The 24,409-nt window shown below is 48.6% G+C and overlaps 1 protein-coding gene across 1 annotated transcript in view; it reads right to left on the bottom strand.

The window, feature by feature from the left end:
• PFT1 (phytochrome and flowering time regulatory protein (PFT1)) overlaps nucleotides 1-24,409 on the bottom strand; it is a 135,327-nt gene that overhangs the window by 16,365 nt on the left and 94,553 nt on the right. The window contains exon 12 of the mRNA XM_087391566.1: nucleotides 22,922-22,990. Within this exon, the coding sequence (XP_087247692.1) occupies nucleotides 22,922-22,990 (69 nt within the window). The remainder of the gene's footprint in view (nucleotides 1-22,921; nucleotides 22,991-24,409) is intronic.

Raw genomic sequence — 24,409 nt, 5'->3', positions numbered from 1 at the left:
GCATAGAGCTTATGCTGTCTCAAAACAACTAAGACAACCCGGAGGTGTCCTATGTGATCCTCAAGCGTTCGACTATATACCAAGATGTCATCTAAGAACACTACAACAAATTTGCCCAGAAAATCCCTGAACAAATCGTTCATCATCTGCTGAAAAGTAGCGGGAGCATTGGTCAAACCAAAAGGTAATACAAGAAACTCGTAATGACCATACCTAGTTCGGAATGCGGTCCTATCTATGTGTTTAGCATAGATACGGATTTGGTGATAACCCGTACGCAAATCAATCTTAGTGAAATACTTCGCTCCGGCCAAACGGTCTATCAAATCATCAGAACGAGGTAGAGGGTAACGATTCTTAATTGTCACTTTATTTAATCGTTTATAATCTATACACATTCTCCAGGAAGAATCTTTCTTCTTTCTTAGGAGGACAGGTGCACCCCAAGGTGATTTACTTGGGCGGATATAGCCCATATTCAGGTAATCCTGTAGCTGGGTAGCTAACTCATCCTCCTCTACCTGGCTCATCCTATAAGGTGGTACACTGATAGGTTGAGCCCCTGGGACTAAGTCTATGCGATGATCTACTGCCCGTTCTGGAGGTAAACCTTCCGGCAATTGAGCAGGGAATACATCCTTAAAACTATCTAGCAACATTCTCAATTCACGGTGTTCAAACACACTTAATTCATTCTTGTTAATTACAGAAACAACAAATGAAGAAAGCGGAATCAAAAGACACTGATAGACATCATAATGAGAAGTGTTTAATATATTCCGAAGCTGCATCGCAGATACAATAGGCCCCTGAGAAGAGGGAATTTTATCACACTGAATACAAAATTGGGTGTCCTTATCTACAAAAGAAAGCGTATGCTCCGTCCATCCGATCTGAATATTGTGGGTTTTAAACCACTCTATTCCGATCAACAAGTCTACATGCTCCAGATGCATAACATAACATGTAAGAGCCCCTGTGTAGGCTTGAATCCGGATAGGAAGCGCTTCAACCTTGCGATCCATAACATAACATGTAAGAGCCCCTGTGTAGGCTTGAATCCGGATAGGAAGCGCTTCAACCTTGCGATCCCAAAACTGCTTCCCAGCTGGAAGCTGCACCTCATAGGTGTGGTCGCTAGGTACTGTGGACAGCCCCATCATCTGCACAAATTTGTAATTAACAAAGTTGTGAGAGCTGCCCGGATCAAAGAGAATGTGAACCTGTTGGTCCATAACTTCTCCATAAACTCGGAAAAGATCATGGGAACCAAACAACGAAGTATTGAAAGTGCAATTACAAGAAAGTGGGCAGGTAATGACATTTACAGAAATACCTGTCATCGAGACTTGGTTCGCTCCCTTGGCTTTGGTACCTGTACCCGCCTGGAGCTTCGGTCCAAGCACCAACTTTTGGTTCTTGCGCTTTGGACATTCATTCTTGGTGTGGCCCCGCTCCTCGCAATAGAAGCAACGTCCTTCTTTCTTGAGCCTCAAAGTACGAAGGAAATGGGCTTTACCATTCTTTGTTGGAGTTAAGTTTTTCTTGGAGGCGTTGTCCGTAGACTTCGTCTCCCCAGTTTAGTCGTATGCTGAAAGAACTTGCGTTTGTTCTTTCCACTCGTGTCGGAAACTGTAGTTGCTTTGGCACCGGCCATGGTATCATCGTATATGCGCGCATAATTCATGGCCTCCTGCAACGTTGTGCATTTGTGCTCTTTATCTGCAACTTGTATGAATCTGGCAAACCATCCACGAAGAAACCTAACAAGGTCACTGGATCCATCTTAGTGGCCTTGGTTTACAGATCCCGAAATCTTTGAAGATAAACTTCAAAGGTCAAGTTTAACTTTGACATATCGAGGGCTTTAAGCTTGCCAACGATATCGTAATCATCCTCCTTCTTCAAGAACTCCTCCCTGAAGACCCCTTCAAAATCTGTCCATGTATCGGGCTTAGGCTGGAGTTCCTTCCACCATAGCAACGCTTTACCTGACATGAAACCCGTTGCAAGTTGAATCTTCTTCTCATTTGGGTATGGGTGGAACTGAAAATGTACCTGCCACTTGTGTAACCAAGTGTCAACTACCTCTTTCGTTCTAGACTTTTGATCTCCTGGGAAAGGGTCTGGAGTTATATTCGGGCCTAGCACTGAAGCCATGGCATCCACATGCGTGAGTGCCTGCACAGTGCTAGCCAGAAGGGTGAGAGTTGCTTGAATCCCCTGGAGTCGCTGTGTCAACCCCGTTTGATTTGCATTAACCTGCTCGAATTTTCCATCTAGAGCAGTCGTAAATTCACTGAAGGCCTTTTTTGTTATCAGGTCATCATAGAGACCCTGATCCTCCTCTCCCACAGGAGTGTAATCCAAATCCTGCTCTCCCATGGTGAACTCGGGATTTGCCGAACCAGACATAACTGAAATCTGATTTGAATACAGACTGAGAGAAATAACTGACTGAACCGAAGCGAAAAGGAGAATGGAGCAGAGGAAAACCGTCCCAAGAGATGCTGACGGAAGGAGATGCTGGAAACTGGCGAACCGGAAGCCCACGAATCCCGAAATCCCGCTACCGGATGCAACGTACGGAATCCTGCAGCATACGGACTGCTGACGTGGCTGTACGGCTGCTCACGCAGGTCGTACGGTCTGCTGACGCGGCTGTACGGCTGCTGACGCAAGCCGTACAGTAGCTGGCGGAGGCCGTACAGCAGCTGACGTGGCTGTACGGCGTCTGTACGGATGGCTGGCGATGCAGGTACAACTGACGCAGGTACCGTACGGAAGGCTGGCGCAACTGTACGGATGTACGGACAGTTGGCGATGCAAGTACGACTGACGCAGGCAGAGTACGGTGGCTGGCGCAGGTGCAAAACTAGCTGATGCAGGGCTGGCACGCAACTCGATGGCGCAGCAAGGCTCTAGCAAGCTATGGCTGGGCTGGTACCCTGCCCCATCTATATAGGGAGCAGGGCAGCCTAATTAGGAAGCCCTGCTTCCAGAAAAGGCCGACCCTCCCAGCTTTGGAGGGGGTGCTTTTTTCGAAAAAAGCATCCCTCAACGCAGGCTGGCCGCACCCTGTTCCTGCGCATCTCGCCTCTCCCTGCCCTGGCCGGATTTCCGTACAGCCTTGGCGTCCCATCTCCGCCTCCCTTGCAGCCCTTGTCAGGTCTTTCGCCTCTCTACTTTCTCCGTTCTACGTTTCCCTCTCTTTCCTTCTTCTCTGCTCTCTCTCCTGCTTCCTACAGCCTTCTCTCTCAGCCCCCTTCAGGAATTTCGAAACTCTCCCTCCTTTCTTCTACCTTTTCCCTGCATCCTCACCACCCCTGCTAACCCGGGAACCCAGCAGAAAACGCAGCAACAAATTTCGAATTTTAGGGCATACCTGGAGGAAAAATTCGTCAAAAATTCCCGCATCAGAAGTTCCTACCTTAGGAGTTGTCTCTGATACCAACTGACACATCCCAGCACTCTTGAAACCCCTGATCTGCAAAACAACCACACACCACGTGAGATCTGAGCAGGCTGCTCACCACCCAACCATGACATCTACGGGATGTGATCCCGAATCAGGAGATGTCCCCTCCGAGCCACAAGCTGAGCTACTGGCACGAACTCCCAATCAGATCCAAACCAGCCTGGTGTCCCATACCACCAGGTGGCGCTGTGAAGCCCTGGATCTGCCACTGGGCCTTGGGCTACGCTAAGATGCAGGCGCGCGTCCGCGACTCAATCAAGGAACAGACCTGGCACCTGGGAACGAAACTTGCTTCCAACTGCACACTGAGAACTAAACCCCCTGGGCCCCTTTTATAGACTTGGGCCCCAGCGCCAAAAATAGCGAAGACCTATAAATAGTTCGTACCCTTGCCACTCAACCCGAGAATCAAACCTACCTAGCTCTAAGCCTCCCCAGGCTAACCTGAGCTAGTCCTGTGTACCTAGTACACGTCAGATACCAATCCGTGCACATGACAACTCTGCCCCCCCTCCCGTAGCTCCACTCTACTCCCCCCCCTCCCGTAGCCTCTGCGCCACCTCCCCCTCCCGTAGCCTCTGCCCCACCCCCTCCCGCAGCCTCTGCGCCACCTCCCCCTCCCGTAGCCTCTGCCCCACCCCCTCCTGTACCCTCTGGGCCACCCCCCCGCTCTCCCTCCCCCTCTCGCAGCCTCTCCCCGCCCCCCCTCTCTCCACTGTGCCCCCCCCTACTGTAGCCTCTCCGCTCTCCCCCCCCCTCCCGTAGCCTTTGCGCCACCCCCCCTCGCTTGCGCTTGGCCTGCTGCCCCATGGTCTGAGGGCCCTTGTCTGCTGCAAGCCTTGGCTTGCCACTGGCCTTGCGCAGGCCTGCGCACCCCTACAGCAATGCTGAACAAGATCTGCCTCTGCAAGAAATCGTGCACTTGAACAAGTCCTACAATGGCCCACAAACCCAAACAATCTCCGAAGCCAAGTGTGGGAGAGATCACAAAGCGCATCTCCAGGAGTGGATTAGCAATTGACAGCCAACCAGCCCTGAAAACATCGGGTGCAATGGGCACCAATGCAGTTCTTTCTCCTGCAGCCATCATCTCTACTCCAACCACTGCCTCCCCCACCACTGTACCACTCAGCCTGCCCCCCACAGGAGAGGGTCACAGTTCCTCACCCCCCACACAGCTCCCTTCTGTCTCCACCACTCTTATGTCCCCCCTTCCCCTCACCCAGCAGCCTTTCTCCACTCCTCTGCCATATACAGCCAGCCTATCGCCCACGCCCCCACAGCCATACGCCATGTCCCAGTTCGCACCCTCCCAGGTCCCACCTGAGACGATAGATTACATCTTTACGGAGCTACATCGACTACAGGATCATACCGTAGCACAAGATCAGCTTATTCAGAGCATGCGCCAGGAGATCACTCACCTCTGTCAAGAGGTTGTCTCTCTCACTGCTACAGTCACAGCGGCCCCGCACACTAACACCAGAGGTGGAGGAGCGGATCGCTACCATCCAGACTGCTATTGCGGAGACTACCATATGGGTGGACGTTGCGAGACGGGCACCCAAAGCAGCAGCCTCAACCACCATCGCCGAGCAGGAACAGAGGGCCAGTAAGGCTCTCAACATCCGAGTACGAGGTATCCCCCGCGCAGATTCACTCACCCCCTTAGCGGACGCGACTCCTTTTGTGACCTCTACCCTCGGCCTCGCCGAGCATGGGATCGAGCATGCATGGCGCACAGGACGGGACCCCACGCGCCCACAGCCACTCATCATCCGATCCAGGGACATTCAGGCTCGACTTGCAGCACTTAGGCAGCGTGCTACACTACGGGACCACCTTACTATCTTCATGGATGAGGATCTCACACCTATGCTGGTGGAAGAGCGGCGCACCCTGCTTCAACAGCGAGATGTAGCCCATCAGGAGGGGAAGTGGGTTGTCGTCCGAGATGGCCGCCTATTAGTTGGCCCCCGCCACCGAGCCCCACCAGGTACTCCAGACACGGTAGCAGACTCCCCCCCCAAATAGGGAGACATGGTCTATGAGATTCAGACTCAGCACACAGTACCCTTGGCATGCACCATATGGAACTGTAATGGTACCCTATGGTCTAACCCTGGGAACTTCTCAGAGTCATACACTGGACGCGACATCGTTTTCTATACAGAGACACATGAGAGCCTTGAGTGCCCTCTCCCCTCGGTCAGTGGCTATACCTGGGAGTCAGTATTCCGTGAGGAGACCAGATATATTGGGGGGGTCCGAGGGTCAGGCGGAGTTGCAGTACTCCTTCGTTCAGCGCTCACGAGCTTGACATCCGTGGTTAGACGGGATGTCCATGCCCGTTACCTATGGCTCCGATTCCGACGCCCCTCCACACGCGACCTCTTTATTGCAGTCTGCTACTTTCCTCCTGAGACGTCACATTTCGCACAGATGCTTCGTGAGGATACAATGGTATCCCCCTATCTAGATCTCTACTCAGACATTGTGGAGTTCTCCAGACGCGGAGAGGTCCTCCTAGTTGGGGATTTTAACGCAAGGACAGGTGCACATCAGACATCACTCCTGGACTTCCACTCAGATCCGGTCCTATTACCTGAGATGGACACAGAGGACTCGGGCTTCCCCCGCTCCTCGGCTGACAGTCGCGCCCCCGTTACTGGGTATGGGCAGGCTCTTTTCGACCTTGGACGTATACATGATCTGGTCATCTACAATGGACTAGACCGGTGGCCTGCCTCCTCTGGTTTCACATGTTTCCCACATGGCGGAGGAGCCAGTGTCGTCGACTACATTCTGGGATCTCCTGCTTTAGCCCCACAGATCACTGACTTCCGCACTGCACCCTTACCTCTAGGAGCTGATCACACTTACCTATTCTTTCATATCCTTGCGTCCCGAGCCCCTCCCAGCCACACCCCACACTACACTACCTATCATGATATACACTTCGATCATAACCTCTCACCTGATTACTCAGCCCACCTAGCCTCCCTCCTCAGACACATAGACACCATACCCTCTCTAGATCACCGAGCCACCCTTATCACCCACTCCCTTCACAATGCAGCCTGCCACATCTTTCCTTCCACTACTCGGTCCACCCGCCCTCCACCCGCTAGCTCCACCCCTTGCAACAGATGGTATGATGATGAGTGCAAAGCATTACGCTGCACACTCCGAGCGAAATGCTAGGGCCAACCCACGTCTCACCAGGGATTATTGTCGACTAGTCCGTCGCAAGAAGCTAGCCTTCCTGCGCCAGAATGAGGATACGCTACTGAACATTCTGTTTAGTAGCAACTCCAAGGATTTCTGGAGGAAATTCCTAGAACGCCGATCCCCCTCCCCCCTCACGGACACTTCCCTCTGGCACACCTACGCACGCACACTCTAAAATATCCCTAATCAGCCTCCTCCCGACCTCTCAACCACCCCCCGCCCCACTTCTTGTATCCTCTTCACAACCCAGGGAGTCACCCATGAGGGCCTATGCACAGAGTTTGTTGCCTATGGCATCAAAACTCTAGCCCCCATCCTGGCAACGCTGTTCAATGAAGTTGTCTGCCACGGGTTCCCCAGAGCCTGGACCCTGAACACTATCACACCCATCCACAAAGCAGGAGATCCCATGGATCCAGGGAATTATTGGACCATCATGGTTGGACATGTTATGTCCAAGATCTATGCATCAGTGTTAGATGGCGAGGTCAGTGCTCGCGCAGAGGTACAAGGGCTCAGGGCATCCGGACAGGCCGGCTTCACGGCGGATCACTCGACCTACGATCACATTTTTACACTTAGAGGAATCATTGAGGAGGCCAGACACAAGAGACAGAGAGTATATTGTTACTTTGTGGATTTCCGCAAGGCATTCGACACCGTTCCCCGCGCCCGACTCATCAGACGTCTGCAGGAGTTAGGCTACGACTCGGTGATTATCTGGGCAGTAGTAGCTCTCTATGAGCGGGTGACGGGGGTAGGTCAGGATTGGCAGCAGCTGGACCCCAGAGATCACGAGCACTATCGGAGTCAAACAAGGATGTCCCTTGTCACCGACTCTATTTGGCCTCTACATCGACGAGCTCGAGACCACCATCAGGACACTCGGAGGTGCAGGCTGCTCTTGCGGAGGCTGTCATCCAGATTCTCCTATACGCAGACGATGTAGTACTACTATCCTCTTCTGCTACTGGTCTTCAGTGACACCTGGATGGACTTCAGGTCTTCTGTGATACACATGACTTGAAGGTCAACCTTGGGAAAACCAAGGTGATGATCTTCAACACTTCCAGACCAGCTATGCACCGAGAGCAGTTCCTCTTCGCCGGCGACCCTGTTGAGATAGTTGACTCTTACACATACTTGGGCGTTGTCTTCTCAGGCCCGATCTTCACGATGCGCCCGGCCATGCAGGCCAGGATCAGCCCGGGATACGCCGCTCTTGCCAGGCTGGAGCGACAGTGCTACCACTCCCACTTCCAGGACCCACGGACCAAGTCTCTCCTTTTTTATTCTTTGGTCCGCCCAGCAGGCATGTACGGTGGCCCTTGGTGGGGAGTCGACCTTTCAGACACAAAGTGGGCTCGAGTCGAGCGCCTATAGATACTGATGTTTGCTCGGATGATCCGCAGCAAACCATCGGTACCACACCAGATCATTCTAGCAGAGTTCGGCGCCTCACCCCTACAGCTTGATGCGGCTTTTCAGGCTATCACCTATCTCCACAGAGTCAGGGATTTCAGCTCCTCCGCCGAGCCTCCGCCTACCTTGGCTAGCCCTATCCTCCTCTATGGCCTTATCCGTTGATGGGGACCAGCGATGCTGGTATAGTCGTCTTTCCAGTTGGTTCACCCGACTGAGCCTCGACTCAGACCGGTTGCCTCCTTTTCAGTACAGCCTCGACGCTCCACCATCTCCCCTCTCCCCCACTGACCAGGAGGTCAACCGGCTCATTCGAGCGGATCTGCTCCAGCTCCACACCTGGCGGACATGGTTTCTTCACTCCGAGCTTCCTATGAAGCTCGACTTCTACCGTTGACACTGCCTCCAGATCTCACAGGAGGGCTTCATCACACCTCCGGGTTACACACAGATTCATCTACCACATGCGCTCCGGATCTCCCTCGGTCAGTTTAGGGTCTCGTCACACCGATTACGGATCGAGAGCGGACGCGCAGAGGGTATCCCACGAGAGGACTGCCTTTGCCCACTTTGCGACTTGCAGGAGATCAAGTCGGAGGAGCACTTTGCTTTCAGATGTCCTATCTATTATGCCATTCGAGGCCAGTACCACTGCCTCTTCCGCGACAGATTCGGCTCCCTTCCACACATGCTACAGTTCCCGGATCAGCGATGCCTAGCCGCTTTCTTACATGAGATGACTCGCCACCGAGATACCTTTCTCCAAGCACGGCAACACGAGCAGCACACACAGCGTGAGGACACCCAGCGGCCTATCACTGACTTCTTTCAGTCACAGGATACCTCTTCTCAGTCTAGCCGACGACGCGGACGTGAGCGAGAGCCAGAGCCACGACAGCTGCGCCAGCGGACAGACTCACACATCCAGGTCCATGACATCTCATCTCTACTCTCTGCCCGCCCCACCGGGGTTACCGTTGCCCTCATCCACAAGGCCACCCGCCGCCCCCGACGACCGAGCTCGACTAGGTCGCGTGACGTCAGAGGCCAATCATCTATCGCAGGGTTTTTTCCGACCTCCCATTTGACGGCCCCTCTATGATTGGTCTCTGACAATCACCACCTGCACATGTATACTGTATCTCCCCCCTCTGCCCCATTTTTGGTGCCCCCCCCTTCTTTTTTGTATCATCTGGAGGTAGACACATATTTTTTGTATCAGGACTAGACACATAGTCCTTCATAACCTCTTTTTTGTAGAAACGGTTGGTTGGCCCACTTTGAGACCGCCACCGTTATGCTCATTGTATCAGTTATCTTTAGTCTCATGAACCTTCACGGTCTCCCGAAGACTTTAATAAACTTTCTTTCTCTCTCTCTCTCTCTCTTTGCTTTGCTTCAGCCTCACTCCTCCTCGCTACCCCTCACTACTCCGCCGCCTACCCCCTGCTCCTCTGCTCGTTGCAGCTCTTCCACCAGCTGCTTCTCCACCTCTGCCTCCGGCTGCCTCTCTAGCAGCCCCATGCCCCCTCCTTGCTCCGCCCGTTGTCCCACGTTCCGCCCTGCTGCTCCTCGACCGGCAGCTCCCCTCAGCTGCCACTCCTCCTCGGCTGCCCCTCCGCCCCTGCAGCCCCGCTCCTACACCTCCCGCCCATCCATCTCTGCACCTCCCGCTTCGCTCCGCCTCTACACCTCCTCCCGCTGCGCCTCTGCTACTCCATCCCACTGCTCCCCACCTGAGCTGCTCGCCTGCAGCTCCCCACCCTGCAGCCCCGCTTCTGCACCTCCCGCCCACTTGTCTCTGCACCTCCCGTTCGCTCCGCCGCTACACCTCCCGCTGCTCCCTCCCACTGCTCCCCACCCGACCTGCTCGCTCCGCCCTTCTGCTCTGCTCGTGGCGCCTCTTGCCCTCTGTGGCCAGCTCGCGTGCATGTGCAGCCCCCTCTACCCCATCCGCTTGACTATGCTTCCACCCGCAGCCCTTCCTACCTGCCTTCGACTCCCCTCTTTGCCTTAGGTGTGCCTCCTGCCATGGGGGGGGAGCCTATGCTCCCGTTCCCGATCATGCACTAAGACCTGCACCAAGGGGACACAAATCAGTCCAAAGAAATGGGAAAAGGCGAAAAAGAGATGGACAAAGCCAAGAAAAACGACGACGACGACAAAAAAAGCAACCGACACAACTGAAACTTGAGGATGTGAACACGCGCTACAACTGAAGTGGACTTGGGGTTGATAGCAAAGCAAAGGCAGGGCCCACCTCAGTCTCAACTCCCTCTATCTCTACTTCGACTTCAGCTCCCGCTTCAGTCTCCATTCCAGTCTCAACTCCCCCACATCCTCACTTTTGGCTTTAGCTTCCACTTCAGCACTAGTTTCAGCTACAGCCTCTACATTCCCAGCTACACCTACAGCCACTATCAGTGACATACTCATACCCATGACGTCAGTTGCTTCCTTCCCTTCCTCTCCTGTTACAACTCTCTCACCACTTATGACACCTACTTCGAAGGCATCATACACTGCTCCGCATTACACCTCGATCTTTCTCTCCCCTCTCCCTCTCAGTCAGCCCACGCTCCCACATCCCATTGGGACTGCCTCATCCATTCCAATGTCATCTCCGTACCTCACCCAGTCACCGCCCAGCTTCCAGACTCATCCCCATACTTTCATGTCAAAGCCATTCCAGTTTCAGCTAGGACACGGGCGGGCTGATACACTAGAGGCCTGGGAGACCTGACGTCCGTTGCTTCCTTCCCTTCCTCTCCTATTACAGCTCTCTCACCGCTTATGACACCTACTTCGGAGGCATCATACACTGCTCCGCATTACGCCTTGACCTTTCTCTCCCCTCTCCCTCTCAATCAGCCCTCGCTCCCACATCCCAGTGGGACTGCCTCATCCATTCCAATACCATCTCCGTACCTCACCCAGCTCACCCAGTCACCGCCCAGCTTCTGGACTCATCCCCATACTTTCATGTCACAGCCATTCCAGTTTCAGCTAGGACACGGGCGGGCTGATACACCAAAGGCCTTGGAGACCTTGCTCATGGAGGTACACAGTATCCGTGAGCGCAAGATGGAGCTAACACGCTTCGCACAGGAGCAAGTCCACTTCAACCAAGAGTAGAGCTACATCATACAGGAACAAGCTCGCGCCATTCGGGAGCAGGTTGGTCTCATTCGAGGACTCAAAAAGGATATCTCGCAGCTCCGGCAGGAGGTCACAACCATACACAGTCCCAAAGAGTACCCCAGTTGTCAAGGCACAGATTGCGAGCATGCAATCTGTTATTGAGACATCCAAATGCGTTAACGTGGCCAAACGAGAACCCGCAAGGGTAACCATTTCGGCTACCCTCATGGAGCAGTAGCACAAGGCTCTCAACATCAAAGTACGTGGGATCCCATGCACTGAGGCTACACCGATGGCAGATGCGATTGCTTTCGTGGCCGCTACCCTAGGTGTGGCTGAGCACAGGATCGACAGGGCATGGCGGGTGGGGAGAGATCCCAATCGAGAGCAACCCCTGATCATAAGGTTCCATGATACTCAAGCAGACTTTCAGCTTTACGACGCAGGTCAATCTTCCGAGATCAACCAACGATCTCCATGGATTAGGACCTCACCCCTCTAAAGGTTGAGGAGAGACGCTCTTTGTTGCAGCAGCGGGATCAGGCCCGGAAGGAGGGGAAGTGGGCAATGGTACCAGAGGGACGACTTCTTATAGGCCCCCATAGGGCACCAGCCCTCTTCCCTACATAGGGAAGCGGGGTCTATGAGACTCGGATACCGAGACCCTATCTTGCACCATTTGAAACTGTATGGTCAAAACCAAGAAACTTCTCGAAATCCTATACAGGTCACAACATAATCTTTTACACAGAGACACATCAAAGTCCAGAGCGCCCACTACCAATAAACAGCGGGTACACATGGGAGTCTACCTATAAAGATGAGACGAAGGACACAAGGGGAGTTCGAGGGTCAGGTGGAGTAGCAGCCCTTTACACATCCACACTTCTCGGGACCATTTCAGTAGAGCAGAGAGACACACATTCCAAGTTTCTTTGGATCCGAATCCGACACCTGGACAGCCGTGATCTGTTTGTTGCAGTTTGCTACTTTCCCTCTGAGACCACCTACTTTGCTAGAGATACTCGAGGTGAGGATGAGACATCTCCATTTGCTGCTCTTCTTTATCAGTCCATTGTTGACTTTTCTAGCCGCGGAGAAGTCCCCCTAGTTGGGGACTTCAACGCGAGGACCAGCGCATGTTAGGTACCACTCCTCGACTTCAGGGATGATTCCACTAGACATCGACAGGATGCATGCTCTCATTATTTATAATGGTCTTGACAGATGGCCCGCCTCATGTGGCTTCATGGGCTTTCCACATGGGGGAGGCTCCAATGTTCTTGATTACATCATGGGATCCCCTGCCTTCACATCTCGCATCACTGATTTTATCGTAGCACCTCTCCCTCCAACGGCTGATTATACCTATCTTTTCTTTAGCATTTCCACTCCCTGTCGCACAACACCCTCCAGCCCACTGAGTTCTTACTCCACTTATCATGATATACGCTGTGACCGCGATCACTTACCTACTTACTCTAGCCGTCTATACATACTTCTCACTTATATTGACTTCATACCACTAGTAGAGGATCATGCTGCCCTGGTCACCCGCTCACTACACGAGGCTTCCCTTCACGCTCTCTCTCACACCACCTGCCCCACCCGCGCACCACCCCTTGGGACCATACCCTATAATAGCTGGTACGATGATGTGTAAGGCTTTGCGCCGTCAGCTTAGATTCGAAACCAAAAACAGTCTTCCGAGTGAACCAAAGACACTATGCGAGTTTCGTCGATTGGTACGTAGAAAGAAACTAGACTTCGTTCGCAAAAACGAGGAGCTACTGAACATTTTGTTTAGTAACAACTCTAAGGACTTTTAGCGAAGATTTCTAGAGAGCCGGTCCCCCTCACCACTCGCTGACACTCAGATCTGATATGATTATGCACGCACACTTTATGACATCCCAAATCAGCCATTCCCTAACCTCTCACATATGCCACTCCCCACATCCTGCACCATCTTCACTAGGAAGGGGTAAAGGATGCCGTAATGAGACTTCATAATGGCCGAGCTAAGGATCATGAGGAGCTATGCACTGAGTTCATTGCATATGGGATTAACCTTCTAGCCCCGATCTTAGCAAAGCTCTTTAATGAAGCTGTTTGTTTGGGGTTTCCACGCACCTGGACCATTAACACTATCTCACCCATCCACAAGGCAGGGGATCCCATGAGCCTAGAGAACTACAAGACCATTATGATTGGACATGTCATGTCCAAGATTTATGCATGACTACTTGATTCCAGGGTAAGCAAATTTGCGGAGTGTCGAGGACTTAGAGCAGCAGGACAGGCCGGATTCCGCGTGATCATGGAACCATGGACCACATTCTCACGCTCAGATATATCTTCGTGAAGGCGAGGGCACGGAAGCAGAGGGTTTATTGTTGCTTTGTGGATTTTCGCAAGGCATTTGACACGGTTCCGAGAACCCGCCTCATACGGCGCCTACAAGATTTGGGTTGAGATCATTTGGGCTGTCATGGCACTTTACGAGAGAGTTAAGGCAGAGTCCAAGCGGGATCTGGGTGGACAGACGAGATCATGAGCACTATTGGAGTCAAACAAGGGTGTCCATCATCACCTACCTTGTTGTCAAACAAGGGTATCCATCATCAGCTACCTTGTTTGGCCTCTACATTGACGAGCTTGAGACAGTGATGCAGAGACAGGGGGGGTTGGTTGCTCTCTTGCGGGCACGCTGATCCGAATATTGCTTTACGCATATGACATGGCTCTTTTGTCTTCTTCAACAGAGGGGCTCCAGAGACACCTTGATGCACTACAATCCTTTTGTGAGTCTCATGATTTGAAGGTCAACCTGGGTAAAACCAAGGTTATGATCTTCAATACATCTCGCGCCGTCATGCGCCAAGAGCAGTTCACATTGGATGGGTCATCTATTGAGATAGTTTCATCATACACTTATCTTGGGGTCGTTTTTTTCGGACCCATCTTCACTATGAGACCCACGATGCATGCACGCATAGGCAGAGGATGTGCTTCATTGGCCAGACTAGAGAGGCAGTGCTTCCACTTGCACTTTCAAGATCCACGAACCAAGGGCTTACTTTTTGACTCCTTGGTCCGTCCAACGGGAATGTACGGCAGCCCATGTTCGGGGCTAGACTTGTCCGATATAGAGTGGGTATGTGTGAAGCGGCTACAAGTTCTCATTTTATCACGGATTAGTCGTGGTAAGCCATCCGTTCCTGATCCCTCTCAGAGAGCTATCACGGAGTTTTTTCAGCTAGATCACATGGACCCCCACGAGACGAGGCCTCGACATGAGCGTGACCCAACAGCTCAGACAGAGGGTTGCACACAGATCACACTTGGGGACATCCCCTCCCTGTTTAGAGTCGGAGCCCGACCGACAGGGGTCACGGTAGCCCTGGTTAGACGTAGAGCTATGACAAAGAGACGTACCAGGGCTGCACCTATGAGTGGCCGACAACACTATCGTCGATTTCATGCCCCCATTGCCTCATCCACCCTAATGTCCTGATGATGATGTGATGATGATGATGATATGAAAAAGAAAGAGAGCAAGAGTGAGCAAGAAAGTGAGTTGAACGTAGGTCACTCAATAGTGGACTGAAATGAAGTGAAGTACAAAAGAGAGATGAGGGGTTTTGTCTAAGTGACAAAACCCTATCTAACCACTAACCGTAGTTAGGGATTAGGCTGTGGTTAGGGAGAAAAACCTCTAAGAGAAAAAAGTGCCCCTAACCCACTTATTACATTACATTGGCCACTGCCTAGAATATAATAATAATTCTAACACCCCCCTACAGTGCCAATGTGGTGTACAAGGTAGTGATCAATCACCAAAAGGAGATAAGTTTAGGGCACTGCGAAATGCCTCAAACTTCTTACGTGGAAGTACTTTGGTGAAGATGTCTGCAACATTGTCATGTGTTGACACATAGATCATACTAATCTCCCCTGCATGCAACTTCTCTCTGACATAATGATAATGAACCTCAATGTGCTTCGTGCGAGCATAAAACACAGGATTCTTTGCCACTGCTATAGCACTCTGACTATCAGTGAGAATTGGAGAAGGACCTTCTAATAAGAGACGAAGATCAGCGAACAAACGTTGCAGCCAAACACATTCAACTGTCACTGTGAAAGCTGCCCTGTACTCAGCTTCACATGAGGAAGTAGCCACTGTACATTCCTTCTTGCTCAGCCAAGAAATGCAAGCTTTGCCCAAAAAGAAACAATTACCACTAGTGGACTGCCTGGTATCATAGTCTCCAGCCCAATCTAAATCACTGTAAGCATGCATCTACACGTCACCCCCCGTGGGAAACAACAAGCCAAAAGACTTTGTGCCTTGCAAATAACAGAAGATGTGTTTTACAGCCTGCAAATGTGTTGTCTTTGGGCTATGCATATATCTGCTCACCTAAGATACTGCATACTGAATATTGGGTCATGTATTGCAAAGTATATGAGACATCCAGCAGCCTGGCTGTGAAGTGTGACAACCACTTATTCACTTGCATCATACATAGTAAGCTTCAGCCCCGGCTCCATGGGAGTGGCTATAGGCTTACAATCATGCATGTTGAACCTATCCAAGAGCTTCTACACATACTTGGATTGAGAAATAACGATGCCACGCTTGTCATGTCAAATTCAGCTTTCAACTCGGCTTGAAAATCTGCAATTATTTCCTCATTTGACCCTGTGAGCAGCATGTCATCTACATAAAGAATGATGACCAAAATATTCCCCCCATCTTTCTTGATGTATAGGGTGCTTTCCGTGGGACTATTATGTAATCCCTTACTTGCCAGGAATGCAACTATCTTGGCATACCATGCACGTGGTGCTTGTTTCAGCCCATATAAAGCTTTGTTAAGCTTGCAAACCTAAAGTGCATTGCCAGAAAGTTCAAATCCGGGAGGTTGTTTGACATAAACCTCTTCTTGCAAGTCCCAATTAAGGAAAGTTGTTTTTATGTCCAGCTGATGGACATTCCAAACAAAATTTGCAAGCATGGCAATAACTGACCGTATGGTGGTCATTCAGGACGTAGGAGCAAAAGTCTTCTCATAATCTATGCCCTTCTTCTGTGCATAGCCTTTGGCAACCAGCCTTGCCTTGTACTTGTCAATGGACACATCTGGCTTTCTTTTCACCTTGAAAACCCACTTGGTACCAATGGCATGCTTACCTGGTGGCAAATCCACAACATCCCAAGTCTGATTTTTCTCAATGGACTGCAATTCATTGTGCATGGCATGCATCCAATGCACATTATCCTTTGCTTCTTCAAAAGAGTCAGGTTCTTCTTCATCAAGAAGAGTACCTGCATAAGCTGTCTCAACTGAAAGAGCCCCCCCTGTGTGCCTTACTGCACTACGAGTCCTGCCAGGCAATGGGGCCTCAAGCCTACTCTCCCTAAGAGTCTGTAGCAACCCATTCGGGACTGCTTTGGCTGCGTGTATCTCCTGAATCTCTTGCCTGACAACTTCATCCACACCCTATGGAGGTACAAAATCAACCTATGGCTGAATCGGGGCATGTGGATTAGGAGGAGGTGGCTGTAAATTCTGATTTTCAGCATGAACCTCAGCTGGGAACCAAATACTATAAGAAGCATCCCCTCAAAAACATCATCTGAAGAAGCTGGAACAGTAAATTCAGCATGTGTATGTGCTGAATTCTCTAAAAATATAACATCTCTACTCACAAAAATCTTGCGAGAAGCAAGATTGTAGAGACGATAGTATTTTCTTTGTGCACTATACCCAACAAAAATGCATTTAAGTGCCTTATCTGACAACTTATGTCGAAACTCCACAAGGCACGTGGAAATGATCCACTGAAGGCTTTCTCCCATGCCACGTCTCATAGGGAGTGATTGTCTTCAAAGCCTTTGTGGGAGCCCGATTCAAAACATAGCTTGCACACATGAGGCCTTCGAGCCAAAACCTGTGACGCAACCTTTTACTGGGAAGCATACATCTATCCATCTCCATAAGAACGCGATTTTTGCGCTCAGCTTTGCCATTTTGCTGAGGTGTAAGCCTCACTGTAAGCTGATGCGTGATGCCTTTCTCCTTCAAGAATGCCTCAAACTCATGAGACATATACTCCCCCCCTGTATCTGTGCGAAGTATCTGCACCTTGAGTCCTGTCTCATTCTCAACCATAGCCACAAAGTGTTTGAAATGCATAAACACTTCTGATTTTGCCTTAAGACCATAGACCAAAGTGTAATTAGTGAAGTCATCTATGAATGTAACATGATAGAGATAACCACCAAAAGCAGGTGTCCTCATGTGACCGCAAACATCACTGTGTATGAGCTGTTATTTACGTGTAGCTCTCACTACACCATCCTTCTTAAAAGGAAATCTATGCATCTTGCCAAGGATGCAACACTCACATGCATGAGAAGGAGGTGACTCCAAAGGAGGCAATGCATCAACCATGGCATGCTTCCGAAGTGTCATTAAGCTGCCATAGCTCATGTGCCCATACCTGGTATGCCATAACTCCGCATTCTGCATCGCAGCAGTGGGAGTGCTCACTGAAAGTGCAAGATCGGATCTTTTCTCATGTATATCAAGCTGAAAAAGACCCCGATACAAAGTGCTAGACAACATCAAAGCATAGTCATTCTCTTTGTCTCTGATTGCACACTTAGCATCATCGAATATAACCTGAAATCCTCCTCTATTGAGAGCGGACACTGAAAGCAAATTCTTCTTTATACCTGGCACATAGAGAACATCTGAAATTCTAAAATATGTGCCATCAGTGGATGTAAGGATGATGTCCCCCACTCCACACACTGAATAAGAAGAATTATTTGCACAAGTCACCTTTTTAGTAGGTGGAGGATACAAAGATGCAAAAAGGCTCTTCTTAGAAGTGGTGTGCTTAGAAGCACCACTATCAAAATCCCAAGTATTCAGTGTCTCATTGACACTGAGAGAGCATGGATCCTTTAAAGGATCATAACTGCAAGTCAAGAAAGCATATGGATCATCCTCAATAGTGGCTGTAGTATCTGAACTATCCACTAAAAAATCTGAAATGCAAGACGTATTCAGTGTCTCATTGACACTGAGAGAGCATGGATCCTTTAAAGGATCATAACTGCAAGTCAAGAAAGCATATGGATCATCCTCAATAGTGGCTGTAGTATCTGAACTATCCACTAAAAAATCTGAAATGCAAGACAAAAAGGCATAGTGCTGTTCCACAAAGTTAGTTGTAACATCTCCCCCATCATGTGCATAGGGAGCTGATGCATCTGACACCAAATGCTCTGATACCAAATGTGAGCACAATGGAGAGCAAGAGTGATGAACAAGAGTGTGAGTGAGCAAATGTAAGTGTACTGAATAATAGAGTGAAAATGAAGTAAGAACAAAGGAGTAAGGGGTTTTGTCTAAGTGACAAAACCCTATCCTATCCACTAGGGGGAAAAACCTCAATGAGGGAAAAGTGCCCCTAACCTACTTATTACAATACATTGGCCACTGCCAAGAATATGATAATAATTCTGACAGGGTTGCCACATGGCATGCCCATGCAATCCTTTTTGGAAAGGAAGGCTTTGAAAGGCCTTGGATAAGAAATGGCACGGGGAATCACGTACGGGACGATGGGATCTCACGAGAGGATGAACGCGGCCAGACAAGGGAAGCCGGGGACCATATGATGGTACAGAGCGTGATTAATGTATGTGTGCAGCTGTACCGATCTCCCGGTCGTTATTGGTACGGAATTGTACGGGTGGTTGTACGGACTGCCGTACAATTTGTTCATTTGCTGCTAGAGATGAAGGTTGTGCATGGATTATTGTACGGACTCCCAAAGGTGGTCGCACATGGTGCTTTTGGCTGCAACTGAAGGTTCTCCTGTGGCTTGCCTGGCAAAGCTGGTCCTTATGCATAAATCTGCTGTACAGTTTTTAGTGCTTGTGAGGGGGCTGGTGTTGGCCTACTACACAGCTCATGTGAGCTATTTGCAGTGGCTTTGGGCTACGTGTACAGGCATTTGGGTTAAGGATGCTTGGGGTAGCTAACCAAGCGGCAATGTGAACAAAAAGCTAGCAAGGAGCTGTGCATTGGCTCGTGGAAGAGCTTGGGATGAACTCCGGGCTGGTAAAGGATTCACACATGCTTTCTAGTGATTGCCCTTATTGCAGCAAGGCACTTGTGGACCTATGCATATGAAGGTAATTTATGTTCCTTCCTTTGCAGGGCTGCCAATTACTAACGAATGGCAATCTCTTGATTAAGGATATCCTGTCTCCTTGTTCTGGCCATGGCATGATTAAAAATACTAATATCAGAAAGAGTTGATACCAAAGCAAGAGGAAATCATAAACCATCTTGCAAGTAGGAATCCCAAGTATGTATAACTACCACTGAAAGATTGTCCTCTACATAAGAAACATTTGGAATCCTAAGCATAAGCGTGAGGCTCAAAAACAAAAATAATAAATGGATAGTGGTCAGATGTAAATACCCTAGGGGCAATGCAAATAGAACCACCCTAGGAGCGATGATGGCAAGGCATAGAAAGCATAATCAACCCAACAATCTCTGTCTCTTACTGAAAAATTAATGCATCCAAGGAATCCCTCTCAAGTGACTTAATGCCACCTTCCCTTCCCCCTCTTTTATCTGTAGGCAACTCCACCATGTTAAGGTCACATCAAATTACCCAAAGAGAGCAGTTTCTTCCAGAAAATTATTTCTCCTCCATTATTGGGAGCATAGAGATTAAGGAAGCTAGTCTTACATCCATCTAATAACAAGGTAATCCACTCAGCCCTAGATGGAACAATGATATCATGGTAAACTACAAGGGGGAGAATGGTGGCTAAAATTGAAATGAAAGTCCCTCCCTTGTACTAAGTGCAACAAACCATAAAGTATAACCCGAAAGCAGCTTACCTGACTTACTGCAATGGAAAAATTCTTGGCAACGTACAAAGAGAAAACGTCTTATTCGATAAATCATAAATCCATGCAAGCTAGCAATCATTCAATGGATACAAAAGGGAAAATGCTACAATGTCTACACCTGGGGGAGGCCACTCAAAATACGTGAGTTGAAGGGGTTTTTTAATTTGTGGAGTTACATACAAACAACAATAGTCCTAACCATGATATAGAAGCTCCTCTTAGCAAGATCCGTCACAAAAAACTATTTGTAGCTCATCCTTTTTTATGCTACCCATATGATTGAATCCATTTTGTACACGAAATGATCTCATGAGTAAAATGTTTAAACTATGGAGCCAAGAAATTATTGATCACCTTATGACCATGATGCTAACTAGTTATGGATCACCTTCATATGATCACACACCTCTGGGATGGAGGGAGGAAACCAAGGACCACAAACTCCAAATGAGATAAATCCATGATCATAAGAAAATATAGAGTTTGATAAGGTCTACCTCTGATGAAACAAAGATAAGTACCAAACTTTCTAAAATCTATAGAGAGCTGACACTCTAACATGATAAATGGCTCCATTCATATTATTCCAATCGTTTTGACTATAAACATGACCATATTCGGAGTCCTATCACCCAAGTTATGGCCAAAATAAATTGGCAGGAGGAGCCTCCCAAGAGGCTGCGATATCGAGGCCTCCTAGGAGGCGGCTCCTAATATTTTTTGCCTTGAAAATGGCAATGGCACAAGAAAATTTTGTCATGCACATACCCTGAGCCCTTTCTTCCATCCCTCCTTTCTTGACCCTTGAAAAGCCATTGCCAAACATTACTTTTTGAAATTGTTGTTTGTATGTAAGACAACCGATTACTCACAATATCATGGGTAGGACAACCACCGTAAAAGTAAACAATGCATGCTACTTTTTGAACATAAACCCTTATACTAGAACTGTCAAAATTTAGGAAAGTCCTTGTTCGAATCACCGCCTTGCTCGAACGCAATCGCTCGAATTCTGGTAACCCTCCATAAAAAGAATATAAATGGATCCCCTTATAGAATGCAATTGATTACGAATTAGCTATCTTTGGCCACGATGAGGAACACCGCCATAAAAAGAATATAAAAGAATTCCCTTATAGAATGCAATTGATTACGAATCAGCTATCTTTGGCCACGATGAGGAACACCGCCAAGAATTCTCATCAGGCGAAGAAGCTTTGAATGCTTCTCAGATCTAGTGATGGAAGCATCTTCCCTCTTTGAACCTCTCCTAGGATAGGTATGGGGTGGGAACTCCACTAGAGAAAAGCATGATACCATGTTGTCTAATGCCAAAATGAGCTAGAGTACCAACAAAATTATAAGTGGAAGGCACAAACTCAAAAAAGTTTCCACAATCAGCCAAAGAAGTAAAAGCATTGCTCTGCATGAATCGAAAGGATATTAAAGTCCTCATATCCCGGCCTATATTGAGGCAGCCAAAGAAGCAAATGTGTCCTCTACTCTGGCAGCATTGCCTGAGGATCTGACTATATGAGCACCAACCAAATCAAGTCCTCCATCACATGGAAGAACCTCCTAAGCTGGAGGAAAGAGAGGTTGATTAGGAGTTTGAGGAGGGATAAGATGGGCAAGAGAAGAAGACTCCTGATCTGAGGAGGCAGGAAAAACAAACCTGCCATCTCTTTGACTACCCTCCAACTCTAATGAGGAGGAGCATGGGCCAAAGAAGGATCTTGTCAAGAGGGAGGACCATTCTCTATTACTATTACTAGTGATCTCAATCCTCTATTGAAAAAGGGAGCCATCTGGTCGCTAAAGCATGATGTGATCATCAGAGATGTTAGGGTTAGAAACAATGACCCTAACATGAGGGACTTCATCAGACTTGAATGCCTTTGTTGCTGAAGAAGGCAAACCAAGAAGAGGAGGAACCTCCGAGACCACTTTGAAAGATGCTCCAATGGTGGCAGTGATAACCTATGAAAAGCCCAAAAACCTGATGAACAAATAGGGGGATCCGCATGTCCTCTACTAGGTCAAAACCCAAGGTATAAGGAGAAAGGAGAGCCATCTGAGGAGACATCTAGAGGGCTAGCCTGAAGCGCCTATGTTGCGATGTCTACCGAATCAAAACCACCTAAGAAGAACCTCCACCCAAGAGTCAAACATGGGATAAGTGCCTATAGAGGCCAGGAGGTAAGGCAAAGAGCAACCAATCCTGACCCTGAGTTCTTGAAGAATGGGATCCATGAATGCAAACAAGAGGGTAGTGGAACTTTTCCTATTCCACATCTTTTTGTAATTGGTACAATTCGTCTTTTGAAAATAAATACTTCTCACGGCCAGTAAGACAGAATAAGGATTGGCTATGTCTAACCATTCACCGATCTTTGAGGTGGACGGCCACCTTGAAACGAAAACTCCACTTCTACAAGAAGACGGAAACTAAAAATCTAAAAGGCTGACGACTTGTGAGGGGAGGAAAGACAAGGGGAGGATGGGGGGAGACAAAGACATGGAGAGGAGAAGATAGGAGGGGAGCAGAAGGGTGGGCGGGGGAGCTGTGTTCAATTGGTTTGAGTTATATGATTCACCAACCTAACAGAATCATGCTAGCAAAGCAAAAAGCTCAAAGATCTACTTTCAAAGGAAAATCTTATGTGATGAAGAATTTTCATCAGAGACTGACTTGCTGTTCATGTAGTCCTGGGGAATCAGTCTGCATATTTGCATTGCAGGAGGCCAATCTGCAGCAAGCCTGCCGGAACAAACAAGAATTATAAAACATTTCCAATATTGACCTCTAGCCCAAGCTATTTGAAACAATATTCTCAAAGATAATCCCTTAACACGGATCCTGACTTGAAACAAACCAGACAGGCACAGAACCCAATTCACTAAGATATCATCAAGGAAAAAAAAAACACAGCTAGAATCCAGTACGTCATAAAAGAAGATAAAATAGAATACAGGAAGGAAAGGGGCCATGCAGGAGGGTGGTGTGGCAAATTTTACATCCTCCTCTAAGCCAGTCTTGGAATGTATTCTGCCAGATCTTGCATGTGTCTCTAGTGATTTTGATTTTGTTTGTTAAAGACCAAATTGCAGTAACTAAACAGGGAATAGCTCTATGAGAAGGTAGGAAATGGTTTTCAGCTCAGTGAGAACTTTTCAGAGTTCTGCATTAAAGATTCCCCTCAGTCTATGGACATAATTTTTACTCTTCAAATAATTAGTTTGCCTTGTCCCTTGAGATGAGTTTAAGAGCTTCTACAATACAGCATGGTTGGTTTCATGGGATGATGTAAATTGAATCATTCACCTTAGCTAGGGATTTATTTAATCTCTCTAACAAAAAGTCTCTTGTCTGCTTGAAAATGACAATCCTCTATTTAAAAACACACAAGAGTTTTCATTTTCAGCAAGCACTCCATTGAATCCCACAACGAAGCAAATTTGTCCTTCATTGCAATACGTGAGCAATCAGTTAAAAGCTAAATCAGTACAGCAAGAGCAATACAAGGAGAGCTTTCCTGGGCAATGTTTTTCCATGAACGGTTTTGTGTCTAAAACTGTCCATGAGGAGCTCGCCACTTTTTCGCAGCTCATGGACCAGCTAATGTATAATTGTCTCATATGTGTGCGTGTGTGTGTGCGTGTGTGTGTGTCTGCGTCTGTGTCTGTGTGTATATATGCTTTGAGTCTAGCAGCCTGAGTGTACTCTGAAGATCTGTCCCACTAGATCGTCAAAGTGTAAATAGTCTTTTAACCAAATAGTGATAAAATCTCTCTGTTATCTACGCAATCGCCTCCGATGACCTGCGTGCAATACACTGACTTGCAGAGTTACTGGTAGAATGATGTACTTTCACACATACTCATAGATGAAATTTTGTTCTCAATAATCTGACCACTTGCAAATACTTCATCCTTGGTTCGCCTAACTAGAACTGGGAATGGCCTCCCATAAACTATCTCCAAAGAAACCTTACCTACCACCATAGCAAGATACATTTCCTAATGTTGTGGAAGATTGTGTACATAGCCGCATAATGATTCCATCAAGACTTTATTTGACCATCACCGTCTGAATTAAAAGACGATGAGAATTCCAACTTTGGTTTTCGATTTGTCAGATACCGCCTCTTAACTCTCATCTACTTTCTATCTAAATTTA

The sequence above is a fragment of the Dipteris shenzhenensis genome, chromosome 20 (assembly GCF_047967505.1).
Source record: "Dipteris shenzhenensis isolate YYH24624 ecotype China chromosome 20, Dip_SZ_1.0, whole genome shotgun sequence".
Taxonomy (NCBI): Eukaryota; Viridiplantae; Streptophyta; class Polypodiopsida; order Gleicheniales; family Dipteridaceae; genus Dipteris; species Dipteris shenzhenensis.
This window is presented reverse-complemented; position numbering and strand designations above follow the sequence as displayed.